A 22,292-nucleotide genomic window follows, 5' to 3' on the forward strand; every position below is an offset into this window, starting at 1 on the left:
AGAGGTGTTGTTGCAAGGACTCAGCAGGACGATGCAAGTACACAGGACACCTGTCTAGCAGTTGATGATTCCTATTACTGCATACCTACAGGACACAGTGAGCCGGAAGAGGCAATGTCCCTGAAGCTTTCATTCACTCACTTATTCACATAATCACTTACTCATTCAACTAATGTTTCCTGAACTTTGAGGAGGGGTCGGGCATGGAGCTTGGCTCTGATGGCACAATGGTGAGCAGTGCCTGCTCTCAGAACCTAGGTCTAGTGAAGGAGTGCATAGCCTAATGCAGTGCCATGTTCCCAGAGGAACGTAGTTCCCATGGGGAGGGGGACGGGTGTTGAGACACTGCATAGACAGAGCCCTAAATCACACTGCAATATCTACTTATGTAGACAATTACCATTTTTTGGTTGCCTTTCCATCCTTCGGATTCCACCCCAGGAGAGCGTCCCACTTGGATGTTGGTGTGTCTCTAGCATCTCTCGTATATTCGTTAATCTGTCTTTAACAAATAAAAGAAGGCTTCAGATGCAGATGTTTTGGGCAGGTGGCAGCATCTGGAGAAATTTTACTACTACTGTAGATATCTTTTCCTATTCAAACTCAGAAACCAGACAGACTTTTTTTTTTTTTTTTTCTTTCAGATGGTGCACAAATATGACCAGGATTTGTGAAGATGGGTCCTCATCCACCCCGTCTTACAGTTAAGGAAAGTGAGTCTCTTTGGGGAGGGGATGGACAGAAGGTAGAGAGTTCAATTCTAAACGGTTGGGCAAGCAAAGCCAAGAATTGCTTCTCTCTCTCTATCGATACATAAAATAAGATTGCTCCTCCCCTACCTCTGCAGTACATGTGTGCGTATGTGTGTGTAAGTGTGTGGAGCCACAGGCCTTTCCGAATGAGTGACAGCGGGAGCCCATCCCTCCCAGAGACGCGTGCAGAATGACCAATGGAATGGATGCGGGGTGGTTGGGTACCAGTCTCTGCAGAGGCCGGGTGGAATCCATCGCGCCCACCCTTGCCACCCTCCCCGCCCCCTAGTCCCCGTCGGTCCTTCCGCTCCGGGCTCCCCCGCGGGTCACACCCCAGGTGCTCACCCCCTTAATGTAACCCCGGGCCCCAGGAGCGGGTAGGGGGCGAGGCTCAGGTCTGACGATCGCAGGCTGCAGTCCCCGCGCCGCAACGCTGCGGCTCTGAACACTTCGCTAGCAGGCCGGCAGCCTCGGGGCGCCAATATGTAAAGCAGCTGGCGGCGCTGGGCGGGGCCTGGGCGCGATGCAAATGAAGGAGGCGGGCCCTGCCCGGGGCTCCGCCTCCCTCCCCCGCAGCTGGGGCCAGCGGTGCCAAGCGCAGCTGGACGAGCGGCGGCAGCTGGGCGAGTGACAGCCCCAGCTCCGCGCGCCGCGGCGGCCAGAGCCGGCGCAGGGGAAGCGCCTGCGGCCCCGGGCGGCAGCGGCGGCCGCCTCCTCGCGCGCTTCCCGGGCCCGCACCCCGCGGTCCCGCGGCCCCGGGGCCGACACCTTTCGGCTCCCGCTCCCCGCGCGCAAGATGGCTGACCCGGCTGCGGGGCCGCCGCCGAGCGAGGGCGAGGAGAGCACCGTGCGCTTCGCCCGCAAAGGCGCCCTCCGGCAGAAGAACGTGCACGAGGTGAAGAACCACAAATTCACCGCCCGCTTCTTCAAGCAGCCCACCTTCTGCAGCCACTGCACCGACTTCATCTGGTGAGAGCGCGCCGGCGCAGGGCACCTTTCCCGGGCCCCGAGGGCAGCGCCGCGCGCCGAGCCCCCTCTCTGCGCCCCCGAGGCGGGGGACGAGCGCCGGCCGACCCCGCGTCCCCCTGCTCCCCGCTCCGGACGCCCGGCTGCACAGCCTGCGGCTTCCTGCTCCCCGGCCCCAGACGGCCGGCCGCGCGGGGCGCCTCCTTCCCGCTCTCCTCCCGGCCGCCTCGGGAGCGCCCCGGGGCCGCGGCGCGGGCCGGTTCTCCACCTGCCGGGAGCATGGGGTGGCTGTGTCCCTTCCCGGGAGGGCAGCGCCTCGAGTGCCCGCTCGCCCGGGGTTCCCCGTCTCCCCGCCTCCTTCCGGGCTCGCGGTGCCCGCACCCCCTCCCCTCCTTTCCGGGGGCAGCGCCCTGGGTGTCCTCTCCATCTCCCTGCGGGCGTGGGGCAACCTTTCCTCCCCTTCCGTGTCTCCCGCCGTGGCGCCCTGGGTCCTCTCTTACTGCGCTTCCCTGCGGGCCAGGGTTCCCCTTGGCACTGCTCCGTTTCCCCCTCTCATCACTGCGGGCACTTTTCGCCCCCAGCTCTCACCCCGTCCCTCTAGGCTTGGGGAGCCTTCTGTCTCTTCCCAGCTCCCCGGGAAACACCACCGCCGCAGGGTCTCTCTCATCCTCCCTCTGGATGCGTCTTTAACTCTTCTCTTTCCCCGAAGGTACTCGGGCATCTCTGTGGGCACATCTCCCGCCTGCTACCTCCCCCCACCCCCACCAACTCCCCGCGACGGAAACGCTCCCCCCCATCCCGCCACCTGGTGGTCGTAGCCTCCTTTTTCCTGCCTTTTGAGGGGAGGTGGAGGTTACAGCAGACCTCCCAGCTGCCCCTTCCCCCAAAGGCGGAAGACTCTTGGGCACCCGCCTGTGGCTAGGAGGTTGCACCTGGGGTAGAGGGGCCGGGGAAGGGGGGTGATGTGGGGAAACTGGCTGGTGGCTGGGCCCCTCCGGCTACCTGACGTGCTTCTTTCTGTCTTTGCAGGGGCTTCGGGAAGCAGGGATTCCAGTGCCAAGGTAGGCTGTGGAGCTCTGGGAATGACCTTTCTGGGAAGGGATGGTGAAAAAGACTTTCTAGAAGTGACTGAATTAGGCAGAGAGCGAAGGAATCACATTTGTCAGAGTGACCTACCAAGCTGGGAGAGCACCACCACACAGAGGCCCTTTGAAGGGGTGTGCCTATATGGGGGTAGTGATGCGCCATCCGGGAAAGGTGGGTGGAGCCAGAGGCCCTACCTGCCAAGGAAGGGCATGCACCCTTCCTTCCTTCCCAGCAGCAGAAGAGTCAGATCCTGTCTCCCAAGCCTATCCTGCTTGGCAGTCTTGCTTCTGGAGGACGCGTGCCCAGGGGTCACTTTTGGGAGGACCCCTCCTCAATTCCTTCGTACTTAACCTTTCCTCATCTCACAGAGTAAGGGTCTGCTTCCTCCCCTGCTTCACAGAAGTCTCCACAGGTGGCTGCTGTGTCTGCATATGGTGCATCCCCTTGAAAGGGGACTGTGGTTGTCCCCCGGGCCTCCTCCCTCTCTGCAAGAGGTCTTTCCAGATGGGGTGCCTCTCAGATGCTAGTTTAAATTTGCCTTTTCTAGCTTCTGGCTGCATCTAGGAAGGACTCCAAGTGATTGGCTACCTGGGTCCTCACACCTGCTTTGAGATCCTTGACCCCAGCCAGAGAGGTCCAACCTAGTGGTGACTTAAACATGTGTAAGGTGGCCTTGGCCAGCTCTGGTCGCCACTCTCCAGGGTCAGATTACCTGTGGACTTAGGCTGTCAAACATTTTTTGAATTTGATGTCAACATTTAGAACTGGGAGATTTTACATAGATACCTGCATTTCCAGCTTCAAGTTTGCAGAGATTTGGTCCCACTTTCTTGTTGCAGCAATCTTTCGGAGCTATTTTCATAGCCGGGGCACGCACTCACCCTTTCATCCCAGTCCTCAACCGGGCCTGCTTCCCTCCGATCTGGCTCCTGTAGGCATTTGAGTTTGCAGCTTCAGTCCTGGAGAGTTTGTTTGTTTGTTTGTTTTCTCCCCAATTTTTGGCAAGGTGTGGTTGAGTTTGGTGGAAAATGTCTCATTTCTGGGGTGTGTCGTAGGCGCACGTGTGCTGTCCTGGGCTGCTGGGTCTGATCAGGAGAAGAAAGCATTAAGTGTTCAAGAGTCAGAGACGTGACTTAGCTGGGTCTGTTTTGGTGTAGCATTCCCCCCTCCTGGGAGAAGTCAAATGATCCCTGGTGGGTGTGGGTGGCATTGTCGGCCGCACAGGATGCTTGCTGTGTGGCATGGCTGTCTTCTGAGACTTGTGGCGGGTTCCCTCCCTCACCTGCGATCCAGGAAGGACTTAGCCCATCCAGTAAACCCTGAAGACCAGCCTCTCTTACCCAGATGGGGAGGAGCCCCAGGCTTGCGCTCTGCACCTGAGGACTTGAACCTGAAGGATCATTAACATACACTGTTACATTAGTTTCAGGTCTGCCCAAATCCCTTGAAAGTGGCAACAGCTTAGAACCCCGTTGCAAACAGTTGGATTGTTCCTAGATACCAGTGGTGTCTTCATGCTGGAATGTATAGATGTTCTCTGAGGTTACCTTTCACTTTCATGAATCAGTTTCTGTCTCTGTCGCTTGCTGGGGTCAGGGGTGAGTTTGAACATTTTTGCTGCTGCTTTCCTTCCCTCCTGCTCAGCACTTACTCTTGCCTGGGGATCCAGGCACTCTGGAATGTGTAGGTGATGGCAGGAGATCCTGTTTTTCAAAGCCTGGAAAGTGGTAGGAATTTTCTGGTGTAGTGAGAGTACAGCAGAATTAAAGTTTTTAATCAAATTTAAGCAACATTAGAGGTAGTACTTTTTTTTTTTTTTTTAATCCCCTTTCTTTGTCTTCTCTCCCTGAGAGGCAGTGTGGGGTAGCAGACATCTGTACAAGCCAGGGGTAGGTCACTGTGGGTTTGAATCCTGGCTTTGAGACTTCCCAGCCATCCTGGTTAGCTCAGATTCCTTGTCCATAAAATGGGCCTAGTAACAATACCTACTTAAAAAAGTTGCTGAGTAGGATCACCTGGATGGCTCAGTCAGTTAAAGGTTTGACTCTTGGTTTCAACTCAGGCCGTGATCTAAGGGTGATGAGATCGAGCCCCCATGTCGGACTCCATGCTGGGGTATGGAGGCCGCTTAAGATTCTCTCTCTTCTCCCTTTAACCCTCTCCTGCCACGTGTACGTGTACTCTCACTGGGCCCAAAATAAATAAATAAATCTTAAAATAAAGTGCACCTGATTAAAATGGGATCCACATTTCACAGAGAATAGGTAAGGTTATGTTCTCCCACCTACATCAGTGGTCCAGAGCCCAGGGTCTTAGTTCCTTTCAGTTTTCTGCTCCACCATGCAGGAGTGACCCTTACCTCATGGTCCGAGAAGGATGCTAGACTATCCGGGCAGCACATCACATTTCTGGCAGCGGGAAGGGGGAAAGGGTAAAAGAAAGGCCAAGGCCACATGCTCCCTGTCACTTCTGGAAGTTGCTGCAAGATATTTCTGCCTAGTTGCTGCAAGATATTTCTGTAGCCAGGAGCTACAACTTAATCACGCACCCGCCCCTTGCTACACAGGGGTGCGTGGACCCTGTAATGTTAATTTCAGGTAACCATGTTCCTGGCTACAAGTTAGGGTGTGTGTGCGTGTGTGTGTGGGGGGTTTTCATTTGAAGTAGAAGAGGAGGAGTACTTGGGTGGTGAAGTCCATTGATCATTAGACTCTTTTTTTTTTTTTTTTTTTAAAAAAAAATAAATAAAGATTTTATTTATTTATTTGACAGAGAGAGATCACAAGTAGGCAGAGAGGCAGGCAGAGAGAGAGAGAGGAGGAAGCAGGCTCCCTGCTGAGCAGAGAGCCCGATGCGGGACTCGATCCCAGGACCCTGAGATCATGACCTGAGCCGAAGGCAGCGGCTTAACCCACTGAGCCACCCAGGCGCCCTGATCATTAGACTCTTGATTTCAGCTCAGGTCATGATCTCTGGGTCATAGGATCGAGCCCTGTGATCAGCTTATGCTCAGTGTGGGGTCTGCTTAAGACTCTCTCTCTCCCTGGCCCTCTGCCCCTCCCCTCTGCACTCGGGTGCACTCTCTCTCAAATAAATCTTACAGAAAAACAGTTGAAAGGGAGAGGGGACATAGTCTGTGCCATCCTTGGGGAGGAGGTCCATAGGATGATTCTAAGGCAGGGAACACATCCAGCCTCCTTTGTGTTGTCATGGGGATTGGGGAGGCAAGGATGGGTTGAGGGAGAAAGACGGGAAGTCTATCAGCCCTGGGGAACCAGGGATTTCTGTGTGCCTAAGAATAGATTTCTTTGCTTTTGTACTGCTAGAGCACAACATTCTAGATTGACTGCCACAGGATTTCTCTCCTTTGGTTACCACTCTATTTTCTAGAAAACCACTCTCTGTGAGGTAGTTTAAGACTGTCTCTGATGGGGCACCTGGGTGGCTCAGTCAGTTGAGCATCTGCCTTCCACTCAGGTCATGGTCTTGGGGTTCTGAGCTGGAGTCTTGCATTCAGCTCTGTGCTCAATGGGGAGTCTAGTTCTTCTTTTCTCTCGCCCCACCCCTGTTTGTCCTGTGTGTGTCTCTCTTTCAAATAAATAAATAAATAAATAAATAAAATCTTTAAAAAAAAAAGTATTTTTCTGATGAGGGGCACTGGGGTTGAGGATCCCTATTATGAAATTGACTAAATTCTGGATGAGAAGTAGTACCACTCAGAGAAGATTTTATTTATTTATTTGACAGAGAGACACACAGCGAGAGAGGGAACACAAGCAGGGGGAGTGGAAAAGGGAGAAGCAGGCTTCCTGCTGAGCAGAGAGCCCGATGTAGGGCTCAATCCCAAGACCCTGGGACCATGACCTGAGCCGAAGGCAGACGCTTAACAACTGAGCCACCCAGGCGTCCCTGGAATTAGACTCTTACCCCAGGAAACTTTTGCAGTTTGGCAGAGAGAAGAACTTTTTCTTTTAAAGGAAGTCAACTTCAGTAGGAATTGGGAGGCAATAAAATCTAGAGATTCAGAATTCAGAGCATGGGGTCGGTGTCCGATAGAACTGCGTTTGAATCTCTAGTCTGCCACCTACTTGCCCTGTAAGCTACGGGTAGGTCATCTGTAGTGGTCTCAGTTTCCTGATCTGTAAAATGGGAGCTATTAGTACCTAACTATCTCATAGGGTTATGGTGAGCACCAAAGTGTGAGAGACATATCCACAGTCAGTATCCGTGACTCTAAGTGAGATGATCATTATTACTTGATTCATGGTAGGAAACTGTCAAAGTGTGACAGAGTTCATTTTGGAAGTCGTTGAATGACTAGGCTGCTTTCGTGTATTTAGGCAGGTTTTCCTCTCAGGTGTGTTTCTTCATAGACTTTGGGTAACACCAGTGTGTGCACTGCTCAGCATCTGGGCCCAGCCAGCCAGGCTCGTTCAGATTGTCTTTTCTCACCCTTTCCTTGTGAGAAAGATCTCAACTTCTCAGGGACAGTCTAGAAAAACCCCAGCATACTAGTTTTCTGACTATGAAGTTCTAGCAGGGATGATTATAATGAGTAAACCAGCTCTTCCCTTTCCTGTGTAGATCAGAAAACATGTTTTTTAACTTTTTAATCGAAGGTATTCTTTAATAACCCAAATGTTGAGACGCCTGGGTGCCTCAGTTGGTTAAGTGTCTGACTCTTTGTTTCAACTCAGGTTATGATCTCAGTGTTGGAAGATCAAGCAGGGCATTGGGCTCTGTGCTGGGCGTGGAGCCTGCTTTAGGGTCTCTCCTTCTCCCTCTGTTCCTCCCCACCCACCCTCTCTCTTTCTCCCCTCTCTAAAAATAAAATGAAATGAAATAAAATAAAATAAATAAAATAAAATAAACAAAACAAACAAAAAAAAAAACAAACAAAAACCACAATCAAAGCTGTATCCAAAGTTAATTTTATTTTTGGCACAGTTTTTCCTGGCAACTTACAATATATTTTCTGGTTGAACTTTCTCAGTAAAATCATAAAGAGGCAGTCACTAAGTCAGGTTGCAGACTCCTGGAGTTTGCTTCTCCGATTTCATTTTCTTCCCTTCCCAGAAGCAGATCCCAGAGGACTGGGAGTCAAACTCCACTCACCTCTTAGCTGTTTCGGAACGTGTCCTGAGGGTTCTATGTGGATAAAAGGCAGAGGCTTTTTTGACTTGGCATTTGATGTTTTGACTTTTATTTTTTCCACCTGACGTGGGATTTCAGGCCCAAAGTCCCAAATGAAATAAAAATCTTTAGGTGAGTTAATTGCTGGATCTTAAAAAGGAAGGCTGAGGTGTTGGAGAGGCAGCAGTGAATTCCTCTTGCGCTATAAGAGGTCTCAGGGCAAGCTGGAAGCTCTGTCACTGGGCAACAGAATACTTTTCTAAGTAAATATGGAAAATACGACCTTTGGAAATGTAGTGGATAGGAGACACACACGTTCTTATAAACTAATTTTAAAAACATGGTATTTCTGAACACTAGCAATGCTGCCAATGTATTGTCCAGAACCATATACAACACATTTATGGTGTACTTGGGTCAGGAAAGGAGAAAGTAATTGGTCAGAGGATGAACCAAAGGTTTAAAAAACAATGTATACATATTCTTGTTCCTGGAGCCCCTCACCATTCTTTCTTTCTTTTTCTGCCTAGCTTTCTGTTTCTGTCTCTGCTCGTGCTCACACATGTGTATAAATAAACTCGTATGTAACTACACTGGTAGGTCCTGGTTTTGAGAATATTCATCTCCTTTTGATGCTTTTCAGCTATAGGTGATTAAATTACCGGGTACAGTTTAAAACCCTGTTAGTTCTGGCTCCCGGCTTTTGACTTTGCAGTCCATTGATTCTTGGGTGGGTAGAGGGATCAGCTGAAAAGTTCATCCTGTCTGACTGATACATTCAAGACCTTGGTCTCTTATCACTTGTGGCATCTGATTTAGAATCCTAAATTCTTTGACTTGACTCCTCCTATCTCTCTGTTGAAATTGTGTGATGTTATATAGGTAGATTATTGGCCTTTTTATAGAGTATCCGAAATCCATGGTCCTCACATGTGGCATTTGGAGATGTGATGGGTTCTTGAAAATCTGGTAGGACATTTACATATTTGCTACCCCATCCATCATTCCATAAGTCCGTTCATCCTTCCAGAAAGTATTCGCTCGTTGAGTTCTGTGTGTCAGGAACTATTTTAACGGACGGGGATACACTGCGTGGATGAGATTGAGAAGATCTTATATTCTGGGGCTTCCCAGGTAACAGGGAGCGAAGATATTCTATGAATTGTTGCCCCGGTATTTAAGCACACCCTCAAGACGTGCTTTGGAGGAAATGTGAGGGGTGCTATGAGAGTTTATAAGGGGATGTCACCTTATGCAAGCATTGGGGTGGAGGTGGCAGTTCTTCGATCTTGAGAATCAAACACCGAAAACAAAAGGCAAATAACTTCCCATCCTCTGAAGTAATTGGAGAAAGTCTGAGTTGCCAGGGAACCAGAGCTAAAAAATTGAGAAGCTGCTCATATCCTGGATAAAGAGTCACAGAAATCTTATCTCTGTGATGTTCCGTAGAGAGGATGAATCTTTCCTTGTGCCGAGGTCCCAAGTGAGATGACTATTTGGTAGGGCTAGATCGTTACTTTAAGGTGGCTTCTCTCTCAGTTTGACGGAGAATTTCATCTCCTCTTAGCTAGTAACTCAGCGAGTGAGCCGGCTTTCTTTTTGTGTGGGGGCTGCGTTTTGAGGTCACCCTTACAGCAGACAAGTCAGTCCATTTCCGAGGTGGAGGAGCCAGTCTGTGCCGACGGGTTGAGAGTAAATGAAAAGACAGAGCACAGCCTGTCATCTGAGCCGAAAGTCAGTGTTTAGGGGCTCAGGACACTGCCTCGCACATACCTTCCATACCCTCCGTCTGGGGCTGACATTCTACGGCTGTTCCTTCTTGGGCTTAGGCAGTGTTTTCTCTCATTTGGAAGATCATTTGTAAGTAGTGTCACAGTAAAGCCCTGTTGAATCACACACAGAGAACGACCCTCTGTCATTCCTCTCCTGTCTTTCGGATTTCGTCAAGGAGAAAGTCTCTGTTTGGTTCTAACATGTCTTTAACGCCTCTCTAACACAAATTCAGGCACTTAGTAAGTGTTCTTTACTTTTTTTTTTTTTTAAATTTAAAGATTTTATTTATTTATTTGTCAGAGAGAGAGAGAGAGAGAGTGAGCACTGGCAGACGGAGGCGGAGGGAGGAGCAGGCTCCCTGCCAAGCAAGGAGCCTGATGTGGGACTTGATCCCAGGACGCTGGGATCATGACCTGAGCCGAAGGCAGCTGCTTAACCAACTGAGCCACCCAGGCGTCCCGTGTTCTTTACTTTTTATTATGAAAGGACTAGAGGCAATTTTGAGAATAGAAGGACGTGTTAGTTTCTACCCGTAAACCATCTCCTCCCCTTTCTCCTGCTCTCTCTCTCTGGGCCTCATTTTGTACTGGTTATTTCTTCTTGTGAATAGAGGAGAGTTCATTGTCTTTGCTGGAAATGGTTGATGTTGGAAGAAAGCTCGATGTAGCAGAGAATTGAAAGACACCACGATGGCAGGCTCTGGCAGGGTTGGGAAGAGACGAGAACTTTTGTTCAGGAGTGTCAACCTGGTAATATTACAGCGGTTATTGTGGGCTGATACCTTTTCATTGTCCTTTGTCCTGCTTGTCTCTGTCTCCTGGAGGTCTGCTTTTCCCTCAGGCCCCAGGCACAACGTTGCGCTACCTACCGAGTCAAAAGGGGAACTTGCACCTGGACCAGGAGTCTTGGCATTTGCTAAGTAGAAATGGAAATTAACTTAGCTCAACAATAACCACATTCTTTGTGGGGGACAGAGGGCAGAGGGGGAATTCTAGACTCTTTCTTCTTTCATCTTGCCACTGCCCAGTGACCAGACTTTGGGTTTCTGGATACACAGTAGAAATTGAATTGAGAGGGCACGCTCAAAAATCAGACAGACTTGATTTCAAATCCTGCTCTGTCTCCATGACTCTATGACCTTGGGCTGGTGAAACATGATTCTACCATCTGTCCTCTGTGTATGCACTGACCCACCGATCCATTCAGCTATCCACTCAGCCATTTTTCTGTCCATTATTCATTCATCCATCCATTCATTCACCCAACCATCAACCCCTTCCCCCATCCATCTAGCTGTCTGTCCATCTGTCCATTCATTGAGTGCCTACCATGGATCAGGCACTGTTTTAGGCACTGGAACCAGAGTGGTGAACCAGACAGAGTCCCTGCCTTCATGGAGTTTCCATTCTGGAAGGAGGAGAACAGCCATTAACAAATACTTTAGAAGGAACACAACGTCTAAGGTCAGGTTGCGATATGCTCTTTGAAGAGAACTAAGATCCTAGCCGTGCCCTTGAAGAGCTTCCTGGTCTTTTGTGGGGAGACCGGCACATGGTGAGTTAGTTCCGGCTCGTCAGGGAGGTGTGGGATGGCATCCTTACTCCTGGGAGGGGTGGAGAAGCTTCCACAGAGGAGGTGACATTTGGGAACAATCTTCCAGCAGGAGTAGGAGTTCCCAGATTGACAGGAGGCTGGGGGCCGGGGAGGGTGTTTCAGGCAGAGGACAGCTCAAGTTGAGACACGGAGGAGAGAGCAGGGCTCATGCAGGGAACAGGAAGGAGGGTACGCAAGGGGGCGGTGGTGGCGCTTGGAGCTAACCGTCATCTAGGAGGGCTTGGACCTTGTGAAGGCAGGACAGTGACTAGGAAGCGCTTGTTGTCGTTGTTTTAAGGCGGGATGTGTGAGGGTGAGTGATGTGGCCAAATGTTTGAAAAAGAGGAGCGTGAAGTACATTTGAACCTGTGATTGCCGGGACTCAGATCCCGGAATCCCAGGCTTGTGGGGTTGGAGGGCAGGGACCAGAAACCGAAATGACCATTTAGAAGCAGTGGGGGGGTGTCATCCGAGCACGGAAGGGCCGCTGCTATTTTTCACATCGTAAAAGAGGCATTTGAATTTTCGTGTCAGTCATATCGTTGATTGTTCTATTTTGGGAGGTGGTTACTGGGCTATTTTTACGGTTCTAACAATAGGGATATCTCTCTTCACTGCATCCTGAGGCGGAGAGGGCCATGGAAATGATTTTTCCTCTGAAAGGAATCCTCCCACTCCCTCTCTCTCCGTCTCTGCTGCTGTCACTTATCCAGCACGTGTTAATTGAGCACATGCTGCACGGCGGGGGGGGGGGGGGCGGCGGCAAAGAATTTGTGCTTTGGAGACAGAAAGGCATTGGTTCATATCTTGGCTTCTCATTATGGAGCCTTGAGCCTCGGACTTCAACTCCGAACTTTTGTTTCTTTAAAGGGGAAAGGAAGTAATCGGATCTCGTTTGTAGGGCACGCGCCAAGTGTTTCCTTAGCGCCTTGCCTGACATGCGGGGAGCCCTTGATAAATAACAGCTTTTTCCGTTATTCCTCCGGCTGGGCGCTGTCTGGTCCTGACTCTGTAATCCTGTCGGGGAGGCAAGGGCAGTGCTCCTGAATCAAGGACTTGGTGTAAGAATGAATGTGTTCGCATAGGGAAGGCAGCTGCCTTAGGTGCAACTTACAATGTGTCTGAGCCAGAAACTCTGAGCTGGGGTCAGAGCTGGGAGGGAAACACGGGCGAACAACAGTGTTTCCTGCGCAACAGTTCCCTGGCTTTCCATGCTTTAATTCGTGGGAAACCTCCAGAGCTGAATCGAGATCTGTGATGGTCCCATCTGCTGTCTTCATTTGGAAAATGTGTTGATGGCATTTCAACTTTAAATAGATTTCTGACCATTTCACTTTTTCAATTTTGAGTTCCCTTCATCCTCCAGATGGAATGTTTACGTGCTCTTTTGGGTTGAGGAAGAAGCTGCCAAAGAGTGTGGGTGAAGGTTGAGGGTGAAGCCTGCAGGACTGTCTTTTGCCTTGCGATGGTGGGGCTGGTGATTTTTAATGAGCGAGCCCTATTCTGAAGATGTTCTGTCCTTCCCTAAAGGTGGGGGTTATTATTCAGAATTTTGGCAATGGTGCAAAGGGGAATTTTGATAGCTATCTTTTTTTTTTTTAATATGTGTGTGGCAAAATTTTATGGTTGGGAGTATCGATAATTCTATCTGGGCCAAACAGTGCACTTAACGCAGTAGGATTGATATATAGAGTGGGGAAGGACTTCTTTGTACTTCAGTTAGATATTATCTTTGGATGGCTGGATTTTCTGTTCTTCTCAGGATTAAGTCCAGAATCTCTCTCTCTCTCTCTTTTTTTTTTTTAAGATTTATTTACTTATTTGAGAGAGAGAGAGAGAGAGAATGCACAAGCAGGCAGAGGGAGAGGGAGAGAATCTTTTTTTTTTTTTTTTTTTTTTTTATTTATTTATTTTTTAAAGATTTTATTTATTTATTTGACAGAGAGAGATCACAGTAGACAGAGAGGCAGGCAGAGAGAGAGAGAGGGAAGCAGGCTCCCTGCTGAGCAGAGAGCCCGATGCGGGACTCGATCCCAGGACCCTGAGATCATGACCTGAGCCGAAGGCAGCGGCTTAACCACTGAGCCACCCAGGCACCCTAGGGAGAGAATCTTAAGCAGACTCCATGCTGAGAGTGGAATCCCATTGTGGGACCCAGTTCCATGACCCTGAGATCATGACCTGAACCAAAATCAAGAGTTGGATGCTCAACCGACTGAGCTACCCAGGTGCCCCAAGTCCATAATCTTTTAACATGAGTTATAAATCTTTGTCTGTCCTGGGTACTCCTGAACCTGGCTTATACTTCCCTTTTACTCACTTTTCACTTTTTCGCTGAAGACCCAACTGGTCTTCCTCAATCGCGACCTACTTTTGCCCACCCCAGGGCATTTGCATGTGCTCTGTCTTCAAATTGTTCAAATGCTGTCTTCAAATGCTCTTCTCCCTTCTCTTCCCCAACTTGCCTCCTGCTTCTACAGAACTTAAGCTCAGTGTCACTTCTTCAGAGAAGCCTTCCCTGATTTTCCATATCAGGTTCCCCATTGTACAAAACCCTTTGTCAGTTTTACATTTTATAATTATATGTTTGAGTGTTTAATCGTTGCCACCAGAGTGTCAGTTTCATCAGACTAGGGGGCCACATCTGTCTCGTTTCCTGTTTTTTTCTGAAGTACCCAGCTCCAAATCTGGCTTGTAGGATGTACTCAATAAATACCTATCAAATGAATGAATAGCATAGGGGAGAAATGACTCTAGAGAGCGAGTCATCTGATCTGGGTTTTGGTGGGAGTTTTCTATGGCTTGATCTATGATTTTCATAAAGAGTGTATCACTTTCTAGTTTACAGGCTCTGATCATTTTTGTTTGAACTACCTCTTCCCCAAATTGCCCTTGTTAGAGCCTGTTGAAGTGATTTTCAGAAGTAAGTGAATGTCATAGTCGTGGTTTGGGGCACACGTTTCTCTGTGAAAATAAATAGTCCCTCCACTTGATCCCTGCCTTTGTTCATTGGGACCCTCGTGGACTGGAGTGAAAAGAATGTCCTCTCACATAATATATTCAGGAAGCCACCTCAGTTGCCTATCCGCAGGATGGCGGATACACAATGGAATATCACACAGCAATGAAAAGGAACATCCTACAGCTACATAATAACATAGATGACTCTCCCAAGCACAATGGGAACTAAAAAAGCCAGACACGATACCTTCTATATGATTCCATCTCCTGGATGTTGAGGAGCAGGTGAGACTAATTATAGAGGTTAAGATGGTGATTACCTTGGGGGGACTGAGGGAAGCTGCTAGAATGCTGGTAATTTTGTTTCTTGGTCTGGGTGCTGGTTGCTTGGGTGTGTTCAGGTTGTGACATTTTTTTGAGCTGTATACTCGTACCCATTTTTCTGTTAGTATACTGCATTTTATTTTATTTTATTTTATTTTTTTAAAGATTTTTGTTTATTTGACAGAGATGACAAGTAGGCAGAGAGGCAGGCAGAGAGAGAGAGAGGAGGAAGCAGGCTCCCTGCTGAGCAGAGAGCCCGATGCGGGGCTGATCCCGGGACCCCGAGATCATGACCTGAGCCGAAGGCAGTCGCTTAACCCGCTGAGCCACCTAGGCGCCCCTGCATTTTATTATTTTTTAAGGATTTTATTTATTTGAGAGAGAGAGAGAGAGAGAGTAAAAGAGATCATGAGCAGCGGAGAGGGGGAGGAGGAAGAAGCAGGCTCCCCACTGAGCAGGAAGCCCAACGCTGGACTCAATCTCAGGACCCTGGGATCATGGCCTGAGTCGAAGGCAGACGCCTAACTGCCTGACCCAACCAGGCGCCCCTACTATATACTTTAATAGAACATTTAAAAAGCAAGTGTAAGTCACCGAGGCTGAACCTCAAAAATGTCACTTGGGACTTTTTCATTTTATGGACAGAAGTGACATCCGTATTGGAGACCGGCACCTTCTGGAGTCACCCATTGAGGGATGGTGCTGTTTGCCTTCTCGGGGACATCTGCTTCTTCTTTCAATGTTGCCTGTCGGTTGCAAACTGTAGAACAAGGAAGCCAGGGCTCTCTGACAAATTTCCCATCAAATAATTGAGTTCTGTTAATACCCGGGAAACTTGAGCTCATAAACTCTTCGTAGGGCTTGCATTTAAGAAAGTCTATACTAGTTAAGGTATTAGTAACAATCTGTCAAAGCTGCTATAACAGATAAGCCTTAAAGTCTCTGTGCTTGACGGAAAGGGATTTCTTTCTGTCTCACAGCCCAGACCAGGCAGGTGATTCTGGTCAGGATGTTCTGTGTGCGGTCGTTCACGCCTCCATACTTCTCGCCATCAGCCCCGGGGTTGGGAAGAGAACATGAGAAGGCACACTCATTTCGTTACCACCCCAGCCTGGAAGGGACGTATGTCACTACTGCTCACCTTCTGTTGGCCAGGGCCATGTCGATTGCGAGGGGCACTGGGACATGTCAGCCAGCTCTGTCTGGTAGGAAAACATGTTGGTGAACACAGCCCGCCCCGCTCTGGTCCCTGAAGCCATGATTTCCTCTCCCTTTGGGATGATGTATCCAACTTGATCTCACGGTTGACTTCGGAAAAACACATGTGACTTTAGGAAAACAGATGTAAAACTCTAGACCTCTTTATCTTATCAAACATAGGAGGGTATGTTCCGCAGAGAGCATGGTCCATTTTGTTACAAAGAGGGAAATGGACAAGTGCTCCTTTTGTTTTTAGGTATTAGAACGGGCTGGCTCTTGTCAAAAGTTTCGGTTTCCCAGCCGGTCAGAATTCTTGGCTCTCCTGGTTGCCAGCGGACATCACAAATACTTGTATTTGAGTCACAAGTAGGATCGCCCAGTTCTTTCTTTATTTGAGAGAGAGAACAAGCAGGGGGCAGAGGCAGAGGGAAAAGCAGATTCTCTACAGAGTAGGGAGTCCAATGTCAGGCTCCATCCCAGGATCCTGGGATCATGACCTGAGCCAAAGGCAGATGCTTTGGAAGATGCTATGGAAGAGTCCTTCGGCGGTTCTGCTGGTGGCTATTTGGACACCTAGTAAACCAATTACCTGTTCTGTGTGAAAAACCACCTGAAACCTTAGTGCCATAAAAGAACTATTTTTTTTTTTTTTTAGCTCTTCCTGTGGATCAGTCATTTGGGCTGGGCTCAGCTGGGTGGTCCTTCTGGTCTGAGCAGGGTTAGCTTTTCTTGGCTGGGCTCACACATCTGGGGCCAAAGCTGAGATGCCTGGGACACCGGGACATCTGGTGGCGGGGGTGGGTCTCTCGTCTTCCAGCCTGTGCTCGTTCGCATGGAGGTGACCGCATTCCCAGTCCCATGGAGGTGACCGCATTCCCAGTCCCATGGAGGTGACCACATTCCCAGTCCCAAAGCAGAGGCTGCAGGGCCTCTGGAAGCCTACCCTTGGAGCTCAGAGCTTGTCACAGTGTCACTTGTGACATATTCTTCCAGGGAAAGTAAGCCACAAGCCCATCTCAGAAGTAAAGGAGGAAACAGAGGAGGAAATAGACTTCCTCTTAATGGGAGAAGCTGCAAAGCGTGGCCGGCATTTTGGGGAACCTACCAGACCAATTTCAGGGCGGCCCTCCTGACTGCTTAGCCCTGTAAAACCTGCCCCTGTGCGGTGTGTGTCGGCTCAACTGCCCTTGCGCCTGCGGCAGGTCCCGAGTGAGTGCTTACTGCTTCTGCCTAATGTGAGGACCTGCATCATGGGGCCGCGGTTTGGCCGCGTGAAACGCTCTTGTACACAGGGCACAGCGCAGGGCTCGGTGCACGTGAAACCCTGACTCCTGCTGCCATCACTACCATCAGTACCCCGTCACTACTGAATACTGCCACCATCACTACCATCACCACCACCATTACAACTGAATACTACCACCATCACTACTGAATGCTACCGCCATTACTACTGACCCCACTACTGAGTACTACCACCATTACTACCGTTACTACCAGTCGTTTCCTGTAGTGTACTTGGCACTGCACTAAGAGCTTGAGATTCAGAACATGAGGTCCCTGCCCATGGAGGTGGGGGAGATCCTCAAAGAGACAGACATGAGAGTGAATTTGTGTGATCCAGGGTGGCGACCGTGATTATAGGGCCATGGTGGAGTGGGATGAAGCCAAGGGCATAGGGTCAGATGTCAGCTCCCCCACTGAGCACATGTGGGGCCCTGGGCACCTTTCTTAGCCTCTTTGATCTTTGGTTTCTCATCTGTGGAATGAAGGTGAGGCTATAGAGCCTACCTTCCAGGGCACCGTGTGGATTGGATGAGACATGGTGCGCCAAGATGTGGGATTGCTCATCGAACGTACGTTTTGGGGGAAAAAAAAGTCTCAAAAATTCCCTTGGCCAATGTCCTGAAGTCATCATTCTCACTCAGTTCTCTTCGTGGGACTCTGCTTTGTCTTAAAAGATGAAGATCAGCACACACGGAGCTTATTGGAGGAGTAGTCCTGGGGCACGACACGTGTGAGGGATGGAGGGAAGCCAGGAAGGGGACTGGCTGCACTTGCGATGCAGTAGTTGTAACAGAGGCCAAAGCCAGTCCTGTGGCTGGAGCTGGGCTGGGCCTTCAGAACCAGGGCAGTGGGGATCTGCACCAAGTGGACACTGACGGTGGGCTGCTGTTGGGAAGGTGGCATGACCTCGGGCAAGGCAGCTTCCGTCTTCAAGCAGGGGACTCCCAGGGAGGTGCGAGCACTAGCCGTGAACACTGCCGGCAGCTGGGGAGCGAGTGTCTTGGCCCTCGAGGTGGGAAGAGGGCCTAGGGGAGGCACTGCGGAAGCCCCTGCATGCTTCCCGATCGCTCTTAGAGGTTCCAAACTGTACCTTCCTGGTCATCAGTAAGCCTGTGGGGTTTCCCTGGTCCTTCACAGAACTGATTTAGTTGCTGTCCAGATTCACTGATTCATCTTGCCAATATCAGGGCATCGCTTACAGAGAGCCTTTTTTTTTTTTTTTTAATTATGTTGGTCTTTTTTTTTTTCCTTTTTAAAGATTATTTATTTATTTATGTGACAGACAGAGATCACAAGTAGGCAGAGAGGCAGGCAGAGAAGGAGAGGGGGAAGCAGATTCCCCGCCGAGCAGAGAGCCCGATGCTGGGCTCCATCCCAGGACCCTGGGATCAGGGCCTGAGCTGAAGGCAGAGGCTTTAACCCACTGAGCCATCCAGGCGCCCCTTACGGAGAGCCTTAATCCAGGTAGGCATAGGGGCGTGGGAATGCCCTGCCCTCGGTCACGGTCACGCAGCTGCCAGGAAGGCGATCTGACCTTCACATAGCTGACCTCCCTCCCACTGAGCCACCCAGGCGCCCCAACCAGCCCATTTTCTAAGCTTGGACCTCACACCTGATTGCCCCTCCACTCTGGGATGAGTTGTCTTGAATTTCTCCAAGTGTATTTTCTTTTAAACTGGATCATCACTCATTAAGGGTCATGAAATCAATTTCATAGGTCATGCACACCGTGAAAAAATAGATTGAAAACTATCAGAACGGATGACGTTCAGGAAGCATGAACATTGTTGCATGAAACTTTTATGTCCTGGACACGTACACAGGCACGTGCGAACTGGGTGAAACACGAAGCATTTCTCGCTGTGGGTAACCGTCAGTGCGGCTTGAGAATCACTGTGAAAAGTGTAGAGGGTAGAGGGGAGACATTGGAGGCTCATTGACCCCCGGCTTTATTTCTTTCTTGGGATGACAGAAATGTGTTGTTTTGAATTCTTTATAAGGAGGGGTTTTATTTTTACTCTGTCACAATAACCCAAGATGATTTTGATTATTACCTTTGAGTTTGCACATATCACGGATGAAAGTTGTTTTTCCAAATAGGATTCTAAGTATAGGGTATGCGGTTTTTAAAAATGGAATTGTTGATTTCTGGTGGAACTGCCCGGCCTGACCGGTCACTTGGGTGAGGCGTCTGAGTACTGTGTCAAGTGCTAGCACAGAGCTCCAGAGAGAACGCTCTGGCCGTCCTGGGGCGGTTACTGTGGGCTGAGAAAGAAGTGTTTTACGAGCAGCATCAGACAGGGAGGGAGGAGGAGTTGTCTAAGGGTTGCCCAGAGCCTCCTGGAGATACGGGAACAGCACCCTGGTGTGGAGGTGGGTCAAGTCCCCAGGGCAGCACCCTGCTGAGAGCAGCCTCCCGCTGGGACGTCCAAGGCCCTGGGGTCAGCATGTGTTTATGATCTGGTGTCCCTGATAGGTGGGGGCCCAAATGCCAGCGGGCCTCATTGTTTTTCCCTTTTGGCCTTCTCTGATTTGGGGTCCATGGGCCACAGGGGTTCAGGGTGTTCCAGATGGGATAAAAAAATGTCTAGTGCAAGGGAAAAAAGGACCTCCCGTTCCTGCTTGGGTAAATGTGTATGTTCTTCTCCAATCCCCATGAGGGGCTCTCTTAGCTGGGGAGACAGGCTGGGGAATTTTCTGTTTCCTAGGCATCTTCAAATAAGGCTTTCAAATGCTGCTGGCTCGAGCTGATGTTTATTGAGTATGTACTAGGTACTGGGCACTGTGCTAAGGGCTTTTTGTGTATTAACTCATTTAATTTCCACAATGGCTCGGTGAGGTTGCTCCTAGTAATATTTCCCTGAAGAAAAATTTCCCAGTGGGGGCGCCTGGGTGGCTCAGTCGGTTGAGCGGCTGCCTTCAGCTTGAGTCTTGATCCCAGAGTCCTGGGATCGAGCCCTGCATCGGGCTCTCTGCTCAGTGGAGAGCCTGCCTCTCCCTCTCCCTCTGCCTGCTGCTCTGCCTACTTGTGGTCTCTCTCCATCTCTCTAATAAATAAATAAAATATTAAAAAAAGAAAAATTTCCCAAAGTTACATAGAGTTAAGACTCAAACATAGATCTGAGTTCAGGAGTGTATAAAAGGACTATAGAGGAAACGTGGGAGAGGCGAGAATGATAGCTGGTCTCTGGGGGCTTGCAATGAGCTGGTATTTTGCAGATTTCATCCCTTTGAATCTACACCCTCCACGAAGACTTGGCTATGATTCTTAGTCCCATTCAAAGAGGAGGAAACAGGCTTAGTGAGGATAAAGAATTTCCCTAAGAACTGCAGAGCCTAGACTGAATTCAGATCTGTCTGATTCAGACTCCCACTTCTCACGTGCTAAGGTGAAGGGCTGAGGTGAAGGTCCCGGGCGGGGTGAGTGAGGACAGCATCAGCCCAGCTCTGGGGTGTGAGCTGGGGGCTCGGATCATTCATCAGAGCTAGGAGAGCATGCCCGCCAGAGCAGCGGCGAAACTGGCTAGAGGTTTTTTTTTTTTTTTTTAAAGATTTTATTTATTTATTTGACAGACAGAGATCACAAGTAGGCAGAGAGGCAGGCAGAGAGAGAGGAAGGGAAGCAGGCTCCACGCTGAGCAGAGAGCCTGATGCGGGACTCGATCCCAGGACCCTGGGGTCATGATCTGAGCCGAAGGCGGAGGCTTTAACCCACTGAGCCACCCAGGTGCCCCGAAACTGGCTAAATTTGATGGGATGTAGAAACTCCTTAGTGGGAGAAATGTGTACATTAAATTGTTTTTTGTTTTGTTTTGTTTTTGTTTTTTCTTCTCCCCGCGAGGGAGTTTACACATGTGTGGATTTTTTTTTTTTCTTTTTTTTGTCATAGTCCCAAATAAGGAATTCAGAAACTAGCTTCTGGTCTGAGGGCTTTGGGTGATCATGTGACTGCGGTCAGCTGATTTCCTTGTGTCTCTGTTGCTGGGTCTGGGAAGGAAGGGGACCTGAGGGCAGAACCATGCCTGGTTCCCTTGTATTTCCCCATTCATCAAGGGATGAAGTACAAGGGAACCAGGCGTGGCTCTGCCCTCGGGAAGCCTCCAGTCTCCAGGAAAGACCCATCAGTCAAACATTCACAATGCAGTGTGATAGGTGCTGGCACAGGGCTGGGGGCAGGAGCCCTGGGGACATGTCTCTTCCCAGGCTCCTGGGCAGGTGGCACGGAAGGAGTCCAAGTTCTAGGCTGAGTTTTGAGGAAGTGGAAGCCATGAGGGAATGAGGAAGTCTGTCAGCGCTGCGGGAAGGGAAGTGTGAGAGAGAGAAGGGACCCGTGGTAGGAGGGAGGAGTTGTACTGGGAAGGTCCGGCTTCAGGAAGACACGATCTGGAGGGGTAGAGAGGAGGCAGGAGAGAAGGCCCTCTGGGGTTCAGAGTGAGAGTGACCCTTCAAGCTGGTGGGGCCAACAGCTTTAAGTGCTGACAAGAGAGTGGCCCACGTAAGGGAGGGACCCAGGAAGACATCTTCGGGGAAGGGGAGAGGGTATGGGTGGCAACGAGCAAAAAAGGGAAAATGGGCTGGAAATAAAGTAAGCTAAGAGGCCCATTGAGAAATGCTTGTGTGTTGACTTCTGTTTTGTGAAGTGAAAAAAACCCAACAAAAACCCAGAGGAAGATCTAGGTCTAAACCCTGCGACTCCATGCAAGTTTCTTACCCTTATCACCCTTGTTTTCTAAAAAAGGGTACATGATAAGGAGGGTACCTTCCTTGTAAGTTGTGATGATCAAATATGATAACACTGACTTGGGGGCAGAGAATGACTTTGGCACACAGCCCACAGGGAAGGAGTAGGAATTTTGTCGACAAGGCGCCTGGGGGGCTCAGTCGGTTAAGTGTCTGACTCTTGATTTTGGCTTGGGTCAGGACCTCAGGGTCATGAGATTGAGCCCCTCATGGGGCTCCCACGGACTTTGCTTGAGATTCTCTCCCTCTCCCTCCCCGTCGGTGCCTTCCCCCACTTGTACACGTGCACGTGCTCGTACTCTCTCTCAAGTAAAAAAATAAAATCTTTACCAAAAGGATATTGTCCACTACCGAGGGAGTTCTCATTGAGGTATTTAATGAATAAGTTTATCATCAATAGCAATAGAAGATTCAAGAGGAGGCAGCTTGTGGGTGAAGGTGGTGAATTCTGCGTGGATTGTGTTGAATGTGAGATAA

The 22,292-nt window shown here is 49.7% G+C and overlaps 1 protein-coding gene across 3 annotated transcripts in view; it reads left to right on the forward strand.

Annotated features, from left to right (window-relative positions):
• The first annotated feature begins 1,204 nt into the window (after positions 1–1,204).
• PRKCB (protein kinase C beta) overlaps positions 1,205–22,292 on the forward strand; it is a 325,529-nt gene continuing 304,441 nt past the window's right edge. The window contains exons 1-2 of one of the 3 annotated variants that reach the window (XM_059154821.1): positions 1,205–1,721; positions 2,748–2,779. In XM_059154821.1, the coding sequence (XP_059010804.1) occupies positions 1,549–1,721; positions 2,748–2,779 (205 nt within the window). In that variant the 5' untranslated portion in view covers positions 1,205–1,548. The remainder of the gene's footprint in view (positions 1,722–2,747; positions 2,780–22,292) is intronic. The other 2 variants (XM_059154819.1, XM_059154820.1) reach the window with 2 other exon arrangements.

This window comes from Mustela lutreola, chromosome 17 (genome assembly GCF_030435805.1).
Source record: "Mustela lutreola isolate mMusLut2 chromosome 17, mMusLut2.pri, whole genome shotgun sequence".
Classification (NCBI taxonomy): Eukaryota; Metazoa; Chordata; class Mammalia; order Carnivora; family Mustelidae; genus Mustela; species Mustela lutreola.